The sequence below is a fragment of the Saimiri boliviensis genome, chromosome 1 (genome assembly GCF_048565385.1).
Source record: "Saimiri boliviensis isolate mSaiBol1 chromosome 1, mSaiBol1.pri, whole genome shotgun sequence".
Lineage (NCBI taxonomy): Eukaryota > Metazoa > Chordata > Mammalia > Primates > Cebidae > Saimiri > Saimiri boliviensis.
In genome coordinates, this window is record NC_133449.1 from 158,273,638 (window position 1) to 158,294,174 (window position 20,537).

At 46.2% G+C, this 20,537-nt stretch overlaps 1 protein-coding gene across 2 annotated transcripts in view; it reads left to right on the forward strand.

Moving 5' to 3' along the window:
• The first annotated feature begins 7,908 nt into the window (after positions 1-7,908).
• ATOX1 (antioxidant 1 copper chaperone) overlaps positions 7,909-20,537 on the forward strand; it is a 29,853-nt gene continuing 17,224 nt past the window's right edge. For both annotated transcript variants that reach the window (XM_039472170.2, XM_039472178.2), the window contains exons 1-2: positions 7,909-8,037; positions 15,663-15,738. In XM_039472170.2, the coding sequence (XP_039328104.1) occupies positions 8,032-8,037; positions 15,663-15,738 (82 nt within the window). In that variant the 5' untranslated portion in view covers positions 7,909-8,031. The remainder of the gene's footprint in view (positions 8,038-15,662; positions 15,739-20,537) is intronic.

A 20,537-nucleotide genomic window follows, 5' to 3' on the forward strand; every position in this document is an offset into this window, starting at 1 on the left:
GTGTTTGAACCAGGAGGCAGAAGTTGCAGTGAGCCAAGATCATACCACTGCACTCCAGCTTGGGTGACAGAGCAAGACTCCATCTCAGAAAAAAAAAATTTTTTTCATATGTTATTTTAAAAACTAAATTGTCATAACTCTAAGAATAGTTTCTGGGCCGGGCGCGGTGGCTCAAGCCTGTAATCCCAGCACTTTGGGAGGCCGAGGCGGGTGGATCACGAGGTCAAGAGATCGAGACCATCCTGGTCAATATGGTGAAACCCCGTCTCTACTAAAAATACAAAAAATTAGCTGGGCATGGTGGCACATGCCTGTAATCCGAGCTACTCAGGAGGCTGAGGCAGGAGAATTGCCTGAACCCAGGAGGCGGAGGTTGCGGTGAGCAGAGATCGCGCCATTGCACTCCAGCCTGGGTAACAAGAGCGAAACTCCGTCTCAGAAAAAAAAAAAAAAAAAAAAAAAGAATAGTTTCTGGGTGCTTAATGTGTTCTAGTCACTAAGCTGAATATTTTGAATGTTGTCTTACTGCTCAACGCAGCATGATGAGCTACGTCTAATTATTATCCTTATTTAACAAAAAAAGAGACAGGGTCAGAGAGATTAAATGCCTGAAACTGAGAAACTGAACTCAAGTTTGTCTGGGTTGTCTCATTAAACACAGCTTCAGAAAACCAAAGCCCCAGGGGTACAGAGAACAAAGGAGGAAGAGGACAGCTTGGCAAATGTTCCCTGACCATTGGCTGCTATGTTGGGTGTCAACTGAAGAGTGCTGGGGACTGTGATGGCTTCTAAGATGATCACTGTCCCCTCACATGGCAAAAGGGCAAAAAAGGTCTAGGGTGCTCCCTTTAACATCTTTTATAAATTCTCTAATCCTATCCACGAGTTTTCTTCCATCATTACTTAATCACTTTGCAAAGGCCCCAGTTCTTAATACTATCACATTGGCAATTAGGTTCAACATATGAATTTTGGCAGGACATTTTCAAATTGAGCAAAACCAATTTGCACAGAGCTACTCCAACTTCAACCTACACAGCCTGTTAAGGGCATATCACATGAGAAATAAATCTTTGTTTTTTTAAGCCATTGAGGTTTTGGGATTGTTTGTTACTACGATATTGCCTGGCCTGCCAGTTACAGACATGATTCCAGATTTTTCAGTTTTTCAGGAGATATTAAAAATCTAGGTTGTGTGACTTAGTGTTCTTTTTTTTTTTTTAGCGTTTTATTTACTAATAATACACAAAACTTTTTGTCTCACTTGAAAATACAGTGGAAAATGATAAAAATAAAAAAATTAAAAAGAAAATACAGTGGAAATATTCTGAGGACTTTAGTTGAATAGGTTTCACCATTATTATTATTATTATTATTATTATTATTATTATTATTTTGAGATGGAGTCTCACTCTGTAACCCAGGCTAGAGTGCAGTGGTGTGATCTCTGCTCACTGCAAACTCTGCCTCCCAGGTTCCAGTGATTCTCCTGCTTCAGTCTCCTGAATAGCTAGTATTACAGGCACCCACTACAATGCCCAGCTAATTTTTGTACTTTTAGTAGAGACAGGGTTTTGCTGTGTTGGCCAGGCTGGTCTTGAACTCCTGACCTGACCTCAAGTTATCCGCTGGCCTCTGCCTCCCAAAGTGCTGGGATTACAGGCATGAACCACCACACCCAGCCATTACCCTTTTTAAAAACTACTTTAGTCCAGGTTCAGTGGCTCGGGCCTGTAATCCTAGCACTTTGGGAGGCCGAGGCAGGAGTACTGCTTATGAGACCAACCTGGTCAGCATGTCAAGACCCCATCTGTGCAAAAATACTTTAAAAATAGTTTGGGGTGGTGGTATGCACCTGTGGTCCCAGCTAGTCAGGAGGCTGAGGTGGGGAGATCGCTTGAGCCCAGGAGGTCACAGCTGCAGTGTGCCATGTTCACACTACCATACTCCAGCCTGGGTGACATAGCAAGACCCTGTCTCAAAAAATAAAAATGAAGCCGGGCGCGGTGGCTCAAGCCTGTAATCCCAGCACTTTGGGAGGCCGAGGTGGGTGGATCACGAGGTCGAGAGATCGAGACCATCCTGGTCAACATGGTGAAACCCCATCTCTACTAAAAATACAAAAAATTAGCTGGGCATGGTGGCATGTGCCTGTAATCCCAGCTACTCAGGAGGCTGAGGCAGGAGAATTGCCTGGACCCAGGAGGCGGAGGTTGCGGTGAGCCGAGATCGTGCCATTGCACTCCAGCCTGGGTAACAAGAGCGAAACTCCATCTAAAAAAAAAAAAAAAAAAATGAAAAACTATTTAGAATTTTTATTTTTTAATAATGCTTTTCCTAGACTTGCATTAAGGACGCAACTAATCTTACATGTCAGTCTAGACATACATAAATAAATGTATTTTTTTTTTTATTTTGAGACAGGGTCTTGCTCTGTCACCCAGACTGGAATGTAGTGGCACTATCACGGCTCAATGCAGCCTTGACCTCCTGGGTTCCAGTGATCCTCCCACCTCAGCCTCCTAAGTAGCTGAGACTACAGCCACACAACACCATGTCCAGCTAATTTTTAAATTTTCTGTAGAGGCGGGCGGAGTCTATGTTGCCCTGGCTGGTCTTGAGCCCTAGGCTCAAGCGATTCTCTTGCCTGGGACTCTCAAAGTGTTAAGATTACAGGTGTGAGCCACCATGCCCTGTTTTTAATTGTGGTAAAACACAGAAAATGAAATTCTTCTTTCTAAGCATTTTTAAGTGTATAATTCAGTGGCATTAAGTATATTCACAGTGTTGTACAAGCATACTCAGGATTCTTAACTGTTGTCAACTAATCCAAAAGTATTTTGAATACTTTAGGAACTGAATAAAATGTGTCTGTAGACCCAGTTCTGCCAGCATGTGACTCTGCATGACACCATGCTGCCGCTCTCAAGCGTGCAGTCCCCACTCCCTCAGCTCTCAGGTTCCACTTCATAGCCCTTCTCTTTTCATGCATGCCTTGGCTGCTCTGAGAGCCCTTTCAGCTCAGAATCTTTGTCCTAGACGAAGGGTCTTGGTGGATAAAGCAGTGAGGCAAATAGTGTATACCTGTGTTATGATACAAAAACAGACACTTGGTTTTCTGCGGTGGGGATGGCAGAGAGCAGGCAGCAACTACAAAATCTTTCTTTGCAAAGAATTAAACTCCTCAGCATCTGTCAAAGAAAAGGTCATCCCAGGAGGCTGGATCTAGAAATAGATTATACCAGGAAGAACCCACCATGAACACATGACTACAGTGTGTATACTCCTATCTTCGCAACAACACTTGTCAGCCAGAAAGGGCAGGGACTTGATATGCCCATTTCCCAGGCTCACTGGCTTAGTGATGAACTGACTTACCCCATTTACAGGGATAGTAATGAGACTGCTAGGCAGCTGGGAACCCAGAATTCCTAAACTCTGCTTTTTAAAAATATCTTCCCTGTGATTATTTTCTTAATGCATATTTATTATAGAAACTATGACAAAAGTATAAAAAGGAAGTAAAAAATCACCTACAATATTGGAATAAGTGAGGATAAATACACATTGATCTGGGGATATGAGAATGTAGTTGATAAAACCTTTTTGGGAGGCAGTCAGGTATATGACGAGCAATTCCACATCTAGGAATTTTTTCTACATTAAATTTTTTTTTTTTTTTTTTTTGAGACAGAGTGTCGCTCTTGTTACCCAGGCTGGAGTGCAATGGCGCGATCTCGGCTCACCGCAACCTCCACCTCCTGGGTTCAAGCAATTCTCCTGCCTCAGCCTCCTGAGTAGCTGGGACTACAGGCACGCGCCACCATGCCCAGCTAATTTTTTTTTTGTATTTTTAGTAGAGATGGGGTTTCACCACATTGACCAGGATGGTCTCGATCTCTCGACCTCGTGATCCACCCGCCTCAGCCTCCCAAAGTGCTGGGATTACAGGCTTGAGCCACCGCGCCCGGCTTCTACATTAAATTTTAAGCATGGATGTATGTGTATGGACCATCATTACATTATTAATAGCATTAAAAGATGTGGAAGCAACCTATATGTCCATCAGTGAGGGACTATATCAGTAAGGAAGGTGTCAGGGACAAGTCTCAGGAAGCGGACTAGTAGTAGGTGAAGTAAAGATGGGCTTACATTTCTCACATAACCAGTCGAGGCCAGCTGTGGCTGGCATTGTTTCAATGACTACACAGTGTCAAAACCAGCATTTCTGTGACTCTCTCGATGTTGCCTTTCTGGTTGCAAGAAGGTGCACTTGCACTCTATTTTTTTTTTTTCTTTATTTTGTTTTTATTGTTTTACGCTCTAGATAACACATCAGTGTGCTAGGCGGGAAAGGGAAAGGAGTGCTAAGGAAAGCAAGAGCGTTCTCAAAGACCTCCTAGCCGACTGCTGCTTTGTCTGATGGGCACACCTGGCCACAAAGGAGGATGGGAAAACAAGTATTTAGGGATTCCAGCCTCTACAGGAACAAGAGTAAAAAGTCTGGGAATAGCCAGGCGCGGTGGCTCAAGCCTGTAATCCCAGCACTTTGGGAGGCTGAGGCGGGTGGATCACGAGGTCAATAGATCGAGACCATCCTGGTCAACATGGTGAAACCTCGTCTCTACTAAAGATACAAAAAAAAAAAAATTAGCTGGGCATGGTGGCCCATGCCTGTAATCCCAGCAACTCAGGAGGCTGAGGCAGGAGAATTGCTTGAACCCAGGAGGTGGAGGTTGCGGTGAGCCGAGATCGCGCCACTGCACTCCAGCCTGGGTAACAAGAGCGAAACTCCGTCTCAAAAAATAAAAGTCTGGGAATGGGTGTTGGATTAGCCAATTAATGATTTGTGCCATAGGACTGATGAAATAAATTATGTTACAAATTAGTAATAGGACACTATGTAGCACTAAAAACAATGAAGGAAACATTAATTTAAAAAAAAAAAAAAAAAAAAAAAAAAGAATGAAGGGGTTGGGCAGGTCGCTCATGCCTGTAATCTCAGCACTTTGGGAGGCCAAGGTGGGTGGATTACAAGGTCAGGAGTTCAAGACCAGCCTGCCAACATGATAAATAACCATCTCTACTAAAAATACAAAAATTAGCTGGACATGGTGGTGTACGCCTATAATCCCAGCTACTTCGGAGGCTGAGGCAGAATTGCTTGAACCCGGGAGGCAGTTGCAGTGAGCTGAAATCTCATCACTGCACTCCAACCTGGGTGACAGAGCAAGATTTCATCTTGGGGGAAAAAAAATGAAAAGGATTGATATGTACTATTTTTTTTTAACCTCTCTGCAGAACCATCATGCTGGAGAATGATATGTACTATTAAGGAATAATTTTTTTTTTCATACAGGGTCACACTCCATCACCTATGCTGGAGTGCAGTGGTGTAATTATGGCTCACTGCAGCCTTGACCTCCTGAGCTCAAAGGATGCTCCCACCTCAGTCTCCTGAGTAGCTGGGACCATAGGCATATGCCACCACACCCAGCTAATTTTTGTATTTTTTGTAGAGCTGGGGTTTCACCATGTTACTCATTGTGGTCTCAAACTCCTGGGCTCAAGTGATCCTCCCACCTGGGCCTCTCAAAGCAATGGGGTTACAGGCATGAGCCACTATACTCGGTCCAGGAATAATCTCTAAGATATTTTATAAAGTGAGAAAAGCAGGGTGGAAAACTGTATATAGTATGCCTTTTGTTTAAGAAGGAGAAGTCAGGGTAGGAGGGAGACCTACTTTTCACTATTTGAAAATTAAACAGTAGGCAAATTGGGATTCCACCTGCAAATCCTACATTTATCCAAGATAACTTCTTTTTTTTTTTTTTTTTTTTTTTTTTTGAGACGGAGTTTCGCTCTTGTTACCCAGGCTGGAGTGCAATGGCGCAATCTCGGCTCACTGCAACCTCCGCCTTCTGGGTTCAGGCAATTCTCCTGCCTCAGCCTCCTGAGTAGCTGGGATTACAGGCACACGCCACCATGCCCAGCTAATTTTTAGTAGAGACGGGGTTTCACCATGTTGACCAGGATGGTCTCGATCTCTTGACCTCGTGATCCACCCGCCTCGACCTCCCAAAGTGCTGGGATTACAGGCTTGAGCCACCGCACCCGGCCCAAGATAACTTCTAATAACATTAGCTGTGGTTCATTTCAGGCTTACTTTTATGTAAATACATGGAATGTATGTATATATTTATGTAGGAACTACAATCTGGCATATTTTCCTCTAGTCTTTATTTGCAATCATTAAGACATCTTTATAAAGCTGTCTTCTCTTTAAATTGCTCTTTGTGGCCGGGCGCGGTGGCTCAAGCCTGTAATCCCAGCACTTTGGGAGGCCGAGGCGGGTGGATCACGAGGTCAAGAGATCGAGACCATCCTGATCAACATGGTGAAACCCCGTCTGTACTAAAAATACAAAAAATTAGCTGGGCATGGTGGCGCGTGCCTGTAATCCCAACTACTCAGGAGGCTGAGGCAGGAGAATTGCCTGGACCCAGGAGGCAGAGGTTTCGGTGAGCCGAGATCGCGCCATTGCACTCCAGCCTGGGCAACAAGAGCGAAACTCCGTCTCAAAAAAAAAAAAAAAAAAAATTGCTCTTTGTGCTTAACCATCCCCCCAACCCCTACCCCTGATTCTCTAAAACATTCACTTCTGCTGTGGGTGGCTTGCCCTGTGCATTGTTGCCTTTGGGAAGGATTTTCTTCCCTCCTGTCCGCTCTCCACCCTCCCTCATGGCAATCTGGCCATCCCTAGCCCCAGTGCACAGTTGCACCCAGGACTAGCAAGATGTTAAGCCTTGCCTGTACAGGACCTAATGTGCCCGCACCCTCTTTCCCTCTCCTCCCTGCCACCCTCCCTTCCATCATTAGGAAATTCCTGGCAGGTTGGGTAGGGGATGAAGGGTTAAGGGGTATTTTGTGAGCAGGGGAAGACTCAGAGCCAGGGAGGCCAACAGAGGGCCTAGCAATTGAAGAATACTTACATATGTTTGGTACCTACCATGTGCCAAGCAATGTGCTAAGCGGTTTGCATGCATTACATTTATTCCAACAATACTGCAAAGTAGGTTTCTTAGAGGGAACCATGTGTCCTTGTTTGCCTGGAACAGTCATGGTGTTTACCTGTTGTCCTGGTAAAATTGTTAATAGCATCTCCTTTCTCTAGCAAAAGGTTTAGATAAAAAATTGTATAGTCACCTTAACTGTTCCCATTTTATATGTGAGGATATTGAAGTTTAGAGAGGTAAATTCATCTGCCCAAGGTCACACAGCTGGTAAATGATAGGGCTGAGATTAAAACTCTAGTCAGTATGGCTCTGCTATGACTGTACTCTGCCATGGACAGGAATTGTGTCCCCCAAAATTCCTATGTTGATACCTTAACCCCCAGTGCGACTGCATTTAGACAGAGAGCCTGTAAGAAGGCGATAAAGGCTAACCGAGGTCCAGATTATTGCCTCCTCCCCAAGCCGCCTCTCTTCCACAACCGCCCCCACCCCACTCCAGTCAGGGGCCTTCCTCCGCTGCCACGACAGTTCCTCTAACCCTGCACTGCCACCGCCTGCATCCTTCGCGGCCTCCTGCTACGACTTTCCCACTGCTGCGTCCTAGATGGCTGGCGCTCAAAAAATACTGACTGGGTGAAATAAATGAGAGACACTGTCCTTTCAGGGATGGACGGATCCGTCCTGGTCAAGGCGGTGACCTTCTCTGGTATTCCCTAACACAAGCTTGACCCGAAGTCGTCGTGTTGAACAAGGCCGACAGTCGATGGAAGCCAGCGCAGCGCCCCCCTGTCACCTCCTCTTTCCGGGCGAGGGGAAGGAGGCGGTGCGTCTACCGGCGAGCCGGCCCGGGGGGGCGGGGCCTGCGGGGCCTGCGGGGCGGGGCTTCCAGCGCGCACTCTCGGACGCACCGCGGAACCCGCCCTCCGAGCCCAGGGAGGCGCTGCCGCCGCCGCCGCCACGCCGCCGCCGCCGCCTCGCCGCCCCGCCGCCCCGCCGCCCCGCCGCCGCCTCGGTCATGCCGGTGAGTGGCCGCGCCGTCCCCGCCGCGCAGACTTGCAGTCCCCGGCTCGATCCTCGGCTGCGGAGCCGTCTGACCGGATGCTGCTCTTGAAGGGCTCCGGCCGCGACCGGAGCTGCCGTTGGCCCCCTGCTTACCCCACCCAGCCCCCAGCTTTTGCAGCCCTCCAGAAAATGGGATGCGGAGGGAGTTATCTAGGAGCCAGGCTTCAAAACGTCGAGCCAGAAGGACTCCAGAGGCGACAAGCCTCCGCCTTCCCTGCGTACACGGAGAAACAGACCCGGAGAGGGGGCAGGAAGTGAGACGCCTAGTCCCCGAGCCTTGCTCCTGGCTGCCCTGCCCGCGGAGCTGGCCTGAAGGAGGGCGGTGGGGAGGCTCTGGGCACGTGCACCCGGTTATTGCTTCACGGACCTGGCAGGTTTTCAGAGGTTCATGCTTGTCTTCATTTCCCTGCCCACTCTGGCCTACTTTTCAGGTCAGCTCTGGGGGACACTGAATGGAGACACTTTCTCAGCCTGAACCCATAGGCCCCAAAGAGGTTCAGGAACCCCCACCCCCGACCCCTGCCAAGTCACCAGTTGCTCAGTGGCAGAGTCTGGGAAGTCCGTCTTAGCCTGCCTTTGCAGACCACTCAGTCTTATCACATATACCTTGCTGCTCATGGCCTCATTTTTTATAAAAAGAATTGAGGCCTTTGGCAGATAAAAATATAAAAAGCCCAGTAATTTATTCCAGGTGCCAACTTATCCTTAGGCTTCCCATCTCTCCAGTCTGGTCACATGGGAGGTGCCTGGCAAAAGCAGTCACACCGGCTTGGGAAAAAGCTCTGATCTCAGTTACATCTTGCTTAGCGTCATGTGGTGGTTTGCATTTTCTTAAGGGTCCCTAACTCATGGCTCTGGGTCAGGTGGATACCCAGAAGTATCCCACAGATGCCATGTGTCTTAGCAGCCTGTCTTTTGGGAGCTGGCAGGTGAGCCTGAGGTCCCCTGGGCAGAGCCACAAACATCTCAGGTGTCATTTCCCTTGAGCCTTGCCAGGTGTCTTGAGACAAATCCTCCAACAACAAAGTATGGACAAGGAATCTGGTAGAATCAGCCCTACCAGTTGAGCAAGTCAGCCTGAGGCAATGGTAGAAGACAGTATTAGTTGCCCTGGTGCTGGGAGAGTGAGGCCACCAGGTTTTTTTGTGGGGGGTGGCAATGAGGAGAAGGCCAGCTTGATGATCACTGTATTCTGTGTCTTTTTCTGGGGATTTCGACAAAGACCCTCGAGCGGATGATGGGAACGAGGAGGGCACTTGGCACCATGTACCACAAGATGAACAGCTGAAGGAAGGAGGGTGTTAGTCAAGGGACTCTCTCAAAACTGGAAAGGGAAGAAAATATGTATATATGTGTGTGCATATGTGTGTATATGTATGTGTATGTATATATATGTGTGTGTACATATGTGTATATATGTGTGTACATATGTGTATGTATGTGTGTGTGTGTGTATAATTGGAAAGGGAAGAGTTTGTTACCTGAGAATTTTCTCAAATACCTGAGGGCACAGGGTTTGGAATCCCAGAAACCTCTGAAAATCTGTGCACCAGCTTGCCAACTGGGTGACCTCAGGCAAGTTGCTTTACTTCACTGCCTTGATTTCCTCATCCGTAAGTTAGGGACAAAAACTTTGAGTTCACAGGACTGTTGTTAGTATTAATTGGAAAAATGTCAGTAAAACATGTCACCCAGCCACTGACATATCTAGTCCCCAAGAAACGGTAGCTCCTGTGTAGACGTAGGACAAGTAGGCCAGAACTATAGGCAGATAAGGCCGGGCATGGTGGCCCACACCTGTAATTCCAGCACTTTGGGAGGCTCAGGTGGGAGATCGCTTTAATGCAAGGAGTTTGAGACCAACCATGACAAAACCCTGTCTCTACAAAAAATACAAAAAATGAGCCAAATGTGGTGGCCTGTGCCTATAGTCGCAGCTACTTGGGAGGCTAAGGTGGGAGGATTGCTGGAGCTAGGGAGGTCGAGACTGCAGTGAGCCATGATCATGCCACTATATTCCATCCTGGGTGACAAAGTGAAAGAGAAACCCTGCCTCAAAGAAAGAAAGAAAGAACTACAGGCAGGCAGTGTTCAATCCCATTTTAACAAGATCTCACTGGTTAAGCATTGAGGTTTTAGAGACTGACTATGTCCAATTCAGTCCCTACTCACTAGCTGAATTGCTGCGAATAGTGAACTAACTACTAAACCTGTTTTCTCATCTGTCAAGAAGGGATAATACTAGTACCTACCTCATGGGATTGTTGTGACAATTAAGATAATGCATGTAGAGTGTTTAGAACAATGCCTGACACATAGTAGACATTCACATACTAGTATTAGTAAACATTAGAGTGTTCAAGGACTGAATGTCCTGAATATTTGAAAAAGAATTTCTCTTCTGGGGGAGACAGTCTGGACAAAATGACCCCCTTCTCCCCACCCTCCCAGTTCTGAGATTCTATTAAAGAATTGTTCCTTGGGAGGCCAAGGCAGAAGGATCATGAGGTCAGGAGTTTGAGACCAGCCATTCCAACATGGTGAAAGCCCGTCTCTACTAAAATTACAAAAATTAGCTGGACGTGGTGGCGTGCACCTGTAATTCCAGCTACTCCGGAGGCTGAGGCAGGTGAATCACTTGAACCCGGGAGGCGGAGGTTGCAGTGAGCCGAGGTTGTGCCACTGCACTCCAGCCTGGTGACAGAGCGAGACTCCGGCTCAAAGAAAAAAAAAAAAAGAGTTGTTCCAGGTGCAGTGACTCATGCCTGTAATCCCTGCACTTTGGGAAGCTGAGGTGGGTGGATCATGAGGTCAGGAGACCACCCTGGCCAACACAGTGAAACCCCGTCTCTACTAAAAATACAAAAAAAATTAGCCGGGCATTCTGGTAAGCCCTTGTAGTCCCAGCTACCTGGGAGGTTGAGGCAGGTGAATTGCTTGAACCCAGTAGGTGGAGGTTGCAGTGAGCTGAGATTGCGCGACTATACTCCAGCCTGAGTGACAATGCAAGATTCTGTCTCAAAAAAACAAACAAAACAAAAAACAATTGTTCCACCTACTGACTTTTAAAACCTACTGGCTTTTAAAATCTATAAATTTTACAAGTCTTTATAAAAGACCCCAGAGGCCCTGAAGAAGCAGGACTACCCAGTTATGCATCTGGTGGTAGAGTCAATCTTGAGATTCTCCTATAAAGAAATGATTATTCTGTCCATGAAATAGATTTTCCATCACTCTCAAATTTATTTTTGCCCCTCGGAGGTGGAGGAGGAGAGCACTGAACTGTAATGTTTATATCCAGAAGCTGGTTTCTTGCTTCTGACCTTTGTACTGTGGGGGGTGAGACCTACTACTCCCTGTAATCAGCAGCAGAAAGCTTCAGCTATCTGTTGCCGTTAGGTCCTTGGGCAGCAAAAACCTGTGCTCCCTAAAAATGTGTTTCTAGTTTGAGAGCTTCTGCTGAGAATCAGGGTTATGAGGGCTGGCGGTGCACTTTGCTGTTCCATAACCAGCAAGATTTCCCTGGAGCGAAGAAAGCCTAGCTTCATATTCCATACTCAGTAGTTATTTGCCACATGACTGTAGGCCACCTCGTGAACTCTTGGGAACTTCACTTTCCTCCTGAGTGAAGTAAGATAAACAGCTCTCTTTCCAGGATCAGTGACGACTAACTTAGATACTATATAAAGAGAATTTGACATATAATAGACAATCAATACATTTAGCTCTTATGTTGATCTTGCAAACCCTTCAAAGCTTTGGCTCAGTATGTAAGTGCAAACCACTGATGAATCTTGATTTTCTGCTCGTTATCCTAGAGGAGGGGACCCCAAACTATGGCCCGCGGGCCGCATGCGGCCCCCTGAGGCTGTTTATCCAGCCCCCGCCGCACTTCAGGAAGGGGCACCTCTTTCATTGGTGGTCAGTGATGCATCCGCATCCTGTGCTCCTGGAGTACTGTATGTGGCGGCGCTGCAAAGCATGGTGTCGCTCACGTACAGTACTACTTCCGGTGATGCGGGACACACGTGTCACGGCTCCGGAAGTGCATCATATGATGCACATCCGGTCTGTGGCTGCAGTGCCCCACATCACCAGAAGCAGTGTGAAATAACAGCAGAAGTAGGAGGAAAGGCAAAGCACTATAACCATTACTACCAGTACAATGGCCCCCACACTCCCCCAAATGTACAACAACATAATGGCCCCTATAACCTCCCTTTGCCCAAAAGTCTCCCCCGACATTACTACACACCATGTTCCCCCTATTATAAGATCCTGTCTTACATTAATTTTACCCCCAAAAGACGGCAGCTGTCTTATTTTTGGGAGGTGTCTTATAATAGGGGAAACATGCAGCAGTGGGCTTCCCACAGAAGAAGCCCACCGCTGCTGCAGATGTCCAGGACGCTGTATACACAGTGTCACAGGCTGATCACCGCCATCCCTGTATACAGCACTGGAGGCGGTGCTGGGCCTGTGACACTGTATACCGCTGTCTGGGATAGTGGAGGCAGCAGCGCTGGCTGTGAAGGGTGTCACACCTTGCATAGTCCGGCCCTCCAATGGTCTGAGGGACAGTGAACTGGCCCCCTGTGTAAAAAGTTTCGGGACCCCTGTCCTAGAGCAAGACTCAGCAAACTTTTTTTATAAGGCCCATATAGTAAACATTTTAGGCTTCACAAACCATCGGGTCTCGTTACAACTACTCATTGCCATTCTAGTGCAAAAGTAAACAAATGAGTTTGGCTATGGCTATTTTTTTTTATTTTCTTTTTTTTTTGAGACAGAGCCTCACTCTGTCTCCCAGGCTGGAGTACAGTGGCAGGATCTCGGCTCACTGCAACCTCCGCCTCCCAGGTTCAAGTGATTCTCCTGCCTTAGCTTCTCGAGTAGCTAGGATTACAGATGCATGCCACCATGCCCAGGTAATTTTTGTATTTTTAGTAGAGATGGGGGTTTCACCATGTTGGCCAGGCTGGTCTTGAGGTGATCCACCTGCCTCAGCCTTCCAAAGTGTTGGAATTACAGGCGTGAGCCACAGTGTCAGCCTAAAAAAAATTTTAATAGTGGAGAGCATCATCTCAGACTGTGGCAGGAATGACTTTGGTGTCTTGTTAAAGATTCTGATTACAGATTTTGGGGGAGGGACCTGAGATTCTGCATTTCTGAGAAGCTCTCAGGTGATGCTCATATTGTTGGGCTGAGGACCACATTTTAAAGACAAGATTTTGTAATACCTACTACAAATCCTTTTTTCCAGAATTTGTTATTGTTGTTGTCTTTGAATAGTCATGAAACAAGATGAAAAAAATTAGAGACGTTTAACTAGAAGAAAAGACTGACCATTTTCTTGAAGATAGATTTTGCAGATTTGGCCTTAATAAAAGTAGTGGTTTACTAGTCACAAAGGTCAGACAGTCCAGCCGTGGAAAATCAAGCTGCTTTACTCTTGGTCTTGGTTTCCTCTGTGGAGCACAATGACAATCCAGACTCAGAAGTGTTTAGAGACTTGGAAAGAGTTTGAGAAGCCACTTAGCCACTTTATTCTCAGGCTTGTAGTTTTGCCTCCCTGTCTCTCCCCAGTAAGTTAAAAATGGTGAGTGGCAGAGCCCACACCACCTCCACAGAGCCAGCTGAGATGAGTGCCTGGGAGCTATACTTTCCACAAGGACCTCAGATTTCTTCCTATGCACACTGAAGTTGAAAAAAATTGATTTAGCTAATACTCTTTTGGTATAGATTAGGGAACTGGAGCCCTTCTGGAACAGAGATTTTGCCTGAGGTTGTCTAGCAAGATATATCACTATACCCAGAATTCCAGTGAGGTAATAGACTTGAAATATTTTGAAATGCTCCATGAAAAATGTAGCCATTCTTTTTTGAAGGGAAAGAGGAAAGACAAATGGAAGAAATTAATCACCATAATAATTCAGTAGCTAACTTTTTACCCATTGGAACCTGGTACTAGGCTCTGATTATTAGTTATCTATTGTTCCTTAGTAATTATCCCAAAACTTTGTAGTAGAAAACAACAAATATATTTAGAGTAACTCACACAGTTTCTGAGAATCAGGAATTTGGGAAGAGTTTGGCCTAGTGGCTCTGGCTCAGGGGCTCTCATGAAGTTGCAGTTAGATGTTGGCTGGAGCTGCATTCAACTGAAGGATTGACTGGGGCTGGAGAATCTACTTCCAAGATGGCTCACTCACATGCTTGTTAGTTTGAGCATTTGGTCTTTCACTTTGGGGACCTCTCCTTATGGTTGCTTGAATATCTTTATGATTTGGTAGCTGACTTCCTCTAGTGTTAAGTGATCCCAGAAAGAGAACAAGACAGAAGCCACAGTGTGATTTATGACATTGTTATAGCTTCAGAAGCCACATAACCTCACTTTAAGCCATATTCTATAAAACACACAGACCAACCCGAGACATTTTTGGAATGGGATTGCTCAGGGGCATAAATACCAGAAGCAGAGATCATTGAAACTATCTTGGATGCTGGCTACCACACTTAAAATCCCGTGTTCATCCCATTCACAAATCTAGAGCGGGACTCTTATCCCCAGTTTTCAGATGTAGAAACCAAGGCACAGAGAAGTAACTTATTGATGATCTTGCATCTGGTAAGTGCAAGAGCTAGTATCTGAAGCCAGATTTATCTGATTTCAGATGGTCTCATTTTCAGAGATTTTAAAATAAAGTACTGGGATAAGTAATCCTTGTGTGAAAGCAAAGCAAAAGACCCAGAATTTCAAACCAGCCATGTCAGTTATCCATTGACTCAAAAAATGTATTAAGCACCTACTCTATCCAGGCACTTTTCCAAGTATTAGGGATCTAGCAGTGAACTGAACAAAACCCCTGTCTTCTAGGATCTTACCTTCAAATCCTTGATCTGTTAGATATTCTGGAGACTGTAGATCTTATGTGAAGATTAGGAGCCTGGAATCCCTTCCTGCCTGGCCTCCAACCCACTCAGGAACCCAGGCAATCCTTTCTCTTCCCTGGACCCAGTTGCTGCCTCTGAGAATGAGGCCCTTGGATGAAAGCAGAATCACCTGGGAAGATGACTAGACATAACAGATGCCCCAGCCCAGACCTGCTGATGAGAACCTGTATTTTTTGCAAACTGCAGGTGACTCTAATGCAGAAAATAATTTTCTGGTTCATAAGTGGGCCCACCATATCAGCATTGTTCAGAGTATGAGGGCTCATCCCTGTCAGTGTTATTGGTGACCCTGAGACAAAGTCATAGCTCAAGAATCGAGTGTTTTGAAGATAGGACAAGGAAAAAAGCATTTTAAGCTAGATCTCCAGGTGATTCTATTCACTATGTGCTGGACACTACTAAAGGATTTATAGGGATGATTCCATTGAATACAACTTGTGAGGTAGAAACTCTTAGCTACTCTATAGTTGAAAAGACTGGGACTCAGAAATAGTCTCCTGATGAATCCGATGCCAACCACGTTCTGCCCAGTCTCTCTCCCTTCTATCTTGGCCTGAGTGGGCCTGCTTTCTGGCATTGTGTATGGGTCACTGCAGGGCTGAGGTCATGGTCCCTCTTTGTTTGTTTCAGAAGCACGAGTTCTCCGTTGACATGACCTGTGGAGGCTGTGCTGAAGCTGTCTCTCGGGTCCTCAATAAGCTTGGAGGTGAGTGGGTGGCCCTCAGTTGGGGGTGGGATAGAGGAGACAGATCCACTTGTGCCATGTTCAGATACATGCAGACGTAGCAGGAGATGCTTAGGGTTAAGCTGATCATAACACTAAAACTAAAATGTATTGAGTACTTAGCATGTGCCAAGTACTCTTGTTAGTTTCTTTTTTTTTTGGAGACAGAGTTTTGCTCCACTGCCCAGGCTGGAGTGCAGTGGCACGATCTCAGCTCACTGGAACCTCCACCTCCTGGGTTCAAGCAATTCTCCTGTCTCAGCCTCTCTAGTAGCTGGGACTACAGGTACCTGCCAACACGCCCAGCTAATTTTTGTATTTTTAGTAGAGATGGGGTTTCACTTTGTTGGTCAGGCTGGTCTCGAACTTCTGACCTCAGGTGACCCACCTGGGCCTCCCAAAGTGCTGAGATTACATACCTGAGCCATGGCACCCAGCCACTCTTCTTGGTTTATGAGTGGCTTATGTGGATCACATCGTTTAATCCTCATCACAGCCATTTCGGATAGCTTTTTTGACTAGCTCCATGTTAAACAGGAGACAGCTGAAGTTCAGAGAGGTTAAGTAACTTATCTGGGATCACATGGCCAGTAAATGGCAGAGCTGGGATTTAGCCAAATTAACTAGTACTGCCAGGACTAGCTCTGGAGCCATGGCAGTACTAGTTAAAATGTTGGTCATCTGCAGTGTGTACTGCATGACACATCTGAGTGTCGTTTTTTATTAAGTTTTTTTTGGGGGACTGGGCATGGTGGCTCACACCTGTAATCCCAGCACTTTGAGAGCCTGAGGTTAGTTGATCACTAGGTCAGGAGTTCAAGACCAGCCTGACCAACATGGTGAAACCCTGTCTCTACTAAAAATACAGAACAAAACAAAACAAAACAAACAAGGTTTTTTTTTTTGTTTTTTTTTGTTTGTTTGTTTTGGGAGACAGAGTTTTACTCTTCTTGCCTAGCCTGGAATGCAATGGTGCGATCTCAGCTCACTGTAACCTCAGCTCACCGCAGCCTCCGCCTCCTGGGTTCAAGTGATTCTCCTGCCTCAGCCTCCCAAGTAGGGATTACAGGCATGCGTCACCACGCCCAGCTAATTTTGTATTTTTAGTAGAGACGGGGTTTCTCCATGTTGGTCAGGCTGGTCTCAAGAACTCCTGAGCTCAGGCAATTTGTGCGACTCAGCCTTCCAAAGTGCTCGGATTATAGGCATGAGCCACTGTGTCTGGCCTCTGTTAAGATTTTTTAAGTGGGGCTGGGCACAGTGGTTCACACCTGTGATCCCAGCATTTTTTGGAAGGCTGAGGCGCACAAATTGCCTGAGCTCAGGAGTTCTTGAGACCAGCCTGGGAAACACGGTAAAACCTCATCTCTACAAAAAATAGCAAAAAAATTAGCCAGGCATGGTGGCACATGGATGTCCTCCCAGTTACTTTGTGGAGCCGAGGTGGGAGGATCACTTCAGCCTGGGAGTTTAAGGCTGCAGTTAGCAAGACCTGTCTCCAAGAAAAAAGAGAGATTTAAAAAATGGTAACAATTTTTAAAATTTTGTTCTTTCTATTTCTTTACTTCAAAAAAAATGTTTTTAATTTTGAATCACTCAAATGCAGATTTTTTTTGAGACGGAGTCTCGCTCTGTTGCCCAGGCTGGAGTCCAGTGGCATGATCTCGGCTCACTGTAACCTCTGCCTCATGGGTTCAGGTGATTTTCAGCTAATTTTTGTATTTTTCATAGAGACAGGGTTTTACCATGTTGGCCAGGCTGGTCTTGAGCTGCTGACCTCCAGTGATCCACCCGCCTTTGCCTCCCAAAATGCTGGGATTATAGGCGTGAGCCACCATGCCTGACCCTACAGATATTCTTAAAGCACCTCTTTTGAACAGCCATTCTCATCTAGCCTTGTCATTTCACTGCTGGGGAAACTGAGGCCCAGAGAGGGCTGAGATCTGGCCCTGGGGCTGAATGAGGTAATAACTGAGTTGTGATCAGAGTTTTGGCAGTGCCCGTGCTCAGTCAGCCCTCTAAGATTTTTTCCTTTTCTTTTTCCCCGACATGAACTATCACACAATCTTCTAAAAGATTTTTTTTTAAACCGTAAATAATAATGACATTAAGTTTTCAAATGGCTTCCACATGGACGTGATCTCATTAGCAGTCCTCTGAGCTGTACTTTCCATCTTTGGAATGGGGATATTGAGGCCAGTGCCCAGGAGGGGAAGTGACTTGCCCAGAGTCCCACAGTGAGTCAGTGGTTGGCCTCTAGCCCTGTGAACTGGGATCTCAATGTGAAAGAACCTGAGGCAGTGGAAAAAACCTGGCTGCTGACATGCTACGTGACTGTGGGCTCTTCTTCCTCAGGCCTGGGTTTCCCCAGCTGTAGTATGGGAATTATATCTTGTATATCTGTATCAGCTTTTGCTGCTGATGCTTTTTTTTTTTTTTTTTTTGAGATGGAGTTTCCACCTGTTGCCCAGGCTAGAATGAAGTGGCCCGACCTTGGCTCACTGCAACCTGCGTCCCTGCCCCATGCCAGGTTCAAACAATTCTCTTGCCTCAGCCTCCTGAGTAGCTGGGATTATAGGTGCCCACCACCAAGCCTGGCTAATTTTTTTTTTTTTTTGAGACAGAGTTTCACTCTTGTTGCCCAGGCTGGAGTGCAATGGCATGATCTCGGCTCACTGCAACCTTCACCTTGCAGATTCAAGCGACTCTCCTGCCTCACCCTCCCGAGTAGCTGGGATTACAGCCACTTGCCACCACATTGAGCTAATTTTTGTATTTTTAGTAGAGACAGAGTTTCACCACATTAGCCAGGCTGGTCTTGAAATCCTAACCTCAGGTAATCCATCCACCTCAGCCTCCCAAAATGCTGTGATTACAGGCATGAGCTTCCATGCCCAGCCAACCATATGATTTTCAAGGTCCCTTGCTGGAGGATCTGTCTTTGAGCTTCAGTGTCATCTTTTGTCCCCATCTTTTCCTACTGTCCCCTCTTGTGTGACCTCTTGAGAAGGGTCAGGAGGGTTTTCTGAGTTGCTTAGGACCCTAAAACAACAGTGCTAGGGCTGAGGAATCACAGACTAGTGGCATCCTTGAGCTGGAAAGACCACAGGAGCTGGCCAGCCCTGACTCCTTCATATACAGATAAGGTAGCTGAGGCCTGTAGGAAGCAGGACCTGGCTGGGCATGGTGGCTCACACCTGTAATCCAAGCACTTTGGAGGCCAAGGCAGGCGGATCACCTGAGGTTGGGAGTTCAAGACCAGCCTGACCAACATGGTGAAACCCCATCTTAAAAAAAAATAAAAATAAATAAAAAATTTTAAAAAAAGAAACAGGACCTGCCACCCCACCCCGTGGTCATCCAGTAAGTCAGTGGCGGGGCCAGGCCTAGAACCTATCAAGAATTTTTCTTTCTTTCTGCACTCTTTTGTTTTTTTGGTTTTCTGAGATGGAATTTCGCTCTTGTTACCCAGGCTGGAGTGCAATGGTGCGATCTCGGCTCACCGCAACCTCCGCCTCCTGGGTCAAGCAATACTCCTGCCTCAGTCTCCTGAGTAGCTGGGATTACAGGCATGCACCACCATGCCCAGCTAATTTTTTGTATTTTTAGTAGAGACGGGGTTTCACCATGTTGACCAGGATGGTCTTGATCTCTTGACCTCATGATCCACCCGCCTCGGCCTCCCAAAGTGCTGGGATTACAGGCTTGAGCCACCACGCCCGGCCTCTGCACTCTTTTGTCAGAATAAAACTCTTAAGTCCTCCCGTGGGCTGCTGGGGAGCTTTAAATTGGCATAGCCATTTAGGAGGGTGATTTTGCAATGTCTATTAAACATTAAAAATGTGCCAAACATCTGTTACCCCACAATTTCCATTCTGTGAATTCATGGTATAAAAATACTTTTATAAGTTTTTTAAGACAAGTTCAAGTATGTTTACTATAACGTTATTGTGATAGTGGTGAAACTTAGAAGCATCCTCAGTGACCTTTAGCAGTGGATTAATTAAGTAGATGTGTGGTACATCCACACTGTGGAAGATTGTGCTTTTGATAAAAGAATGGGGCTGGGTGTGGTGGCTCATGCCTGTAATCCCAGGACTTTGGGAGGCCGAGGCAGGTGGATCACCTGAAGTCAGGAGTTCGCAACCAACCTGGCTAACATGGCGAGACCCCTGTCTCTACTAAAAATACAAAAATTAGCCAGGCATGGTGGCTCATGCCTATAATCCCAGCTACTCGGGAGGCTGAGGCAAGAGAATCACTTGAACCCAGAAGGCAGAGGCTGTAGCAGTGAGCCAAGATCACCCCACTGCGCTCCAACTTGGACAACAGAATGAGACTCTGTCTCAAAAAAAAAAAAAAAAAAAGAATGGGCCAGGTACAGTGGCTCACACTTGTAGTCCCAGCACTTTGGGAAGCCGAGGCAGGTGGATCGCTTGAGCCCAGAAGTTCAAGACCAGCCTGGACAATAGGCAAAACTCTGTCTCTACATAAAATACAAAACTTAACCAGGCATGGTGGCATGTGCCTGTAGTTACAGCAACTTGGGAGGCTGAGACGGGAGGATCACCTGAGCCTGGGCATTCAAGGTTGCAGTGATTTGTGATTGTGCCATTGTACTCCAGCCTCAATAACACAGTGAGACCCTGTTTCAAAAAAAGAAAAAAAAACGTTAAAATTAATGAAGAAAAAGAAAAGTAAAATAGTTGCAAGACCTGTTGATACAGTGTGATACCATTTGGAGGAGTTATTTTTCATTTGTTTATCTGAGACAGTCTGGA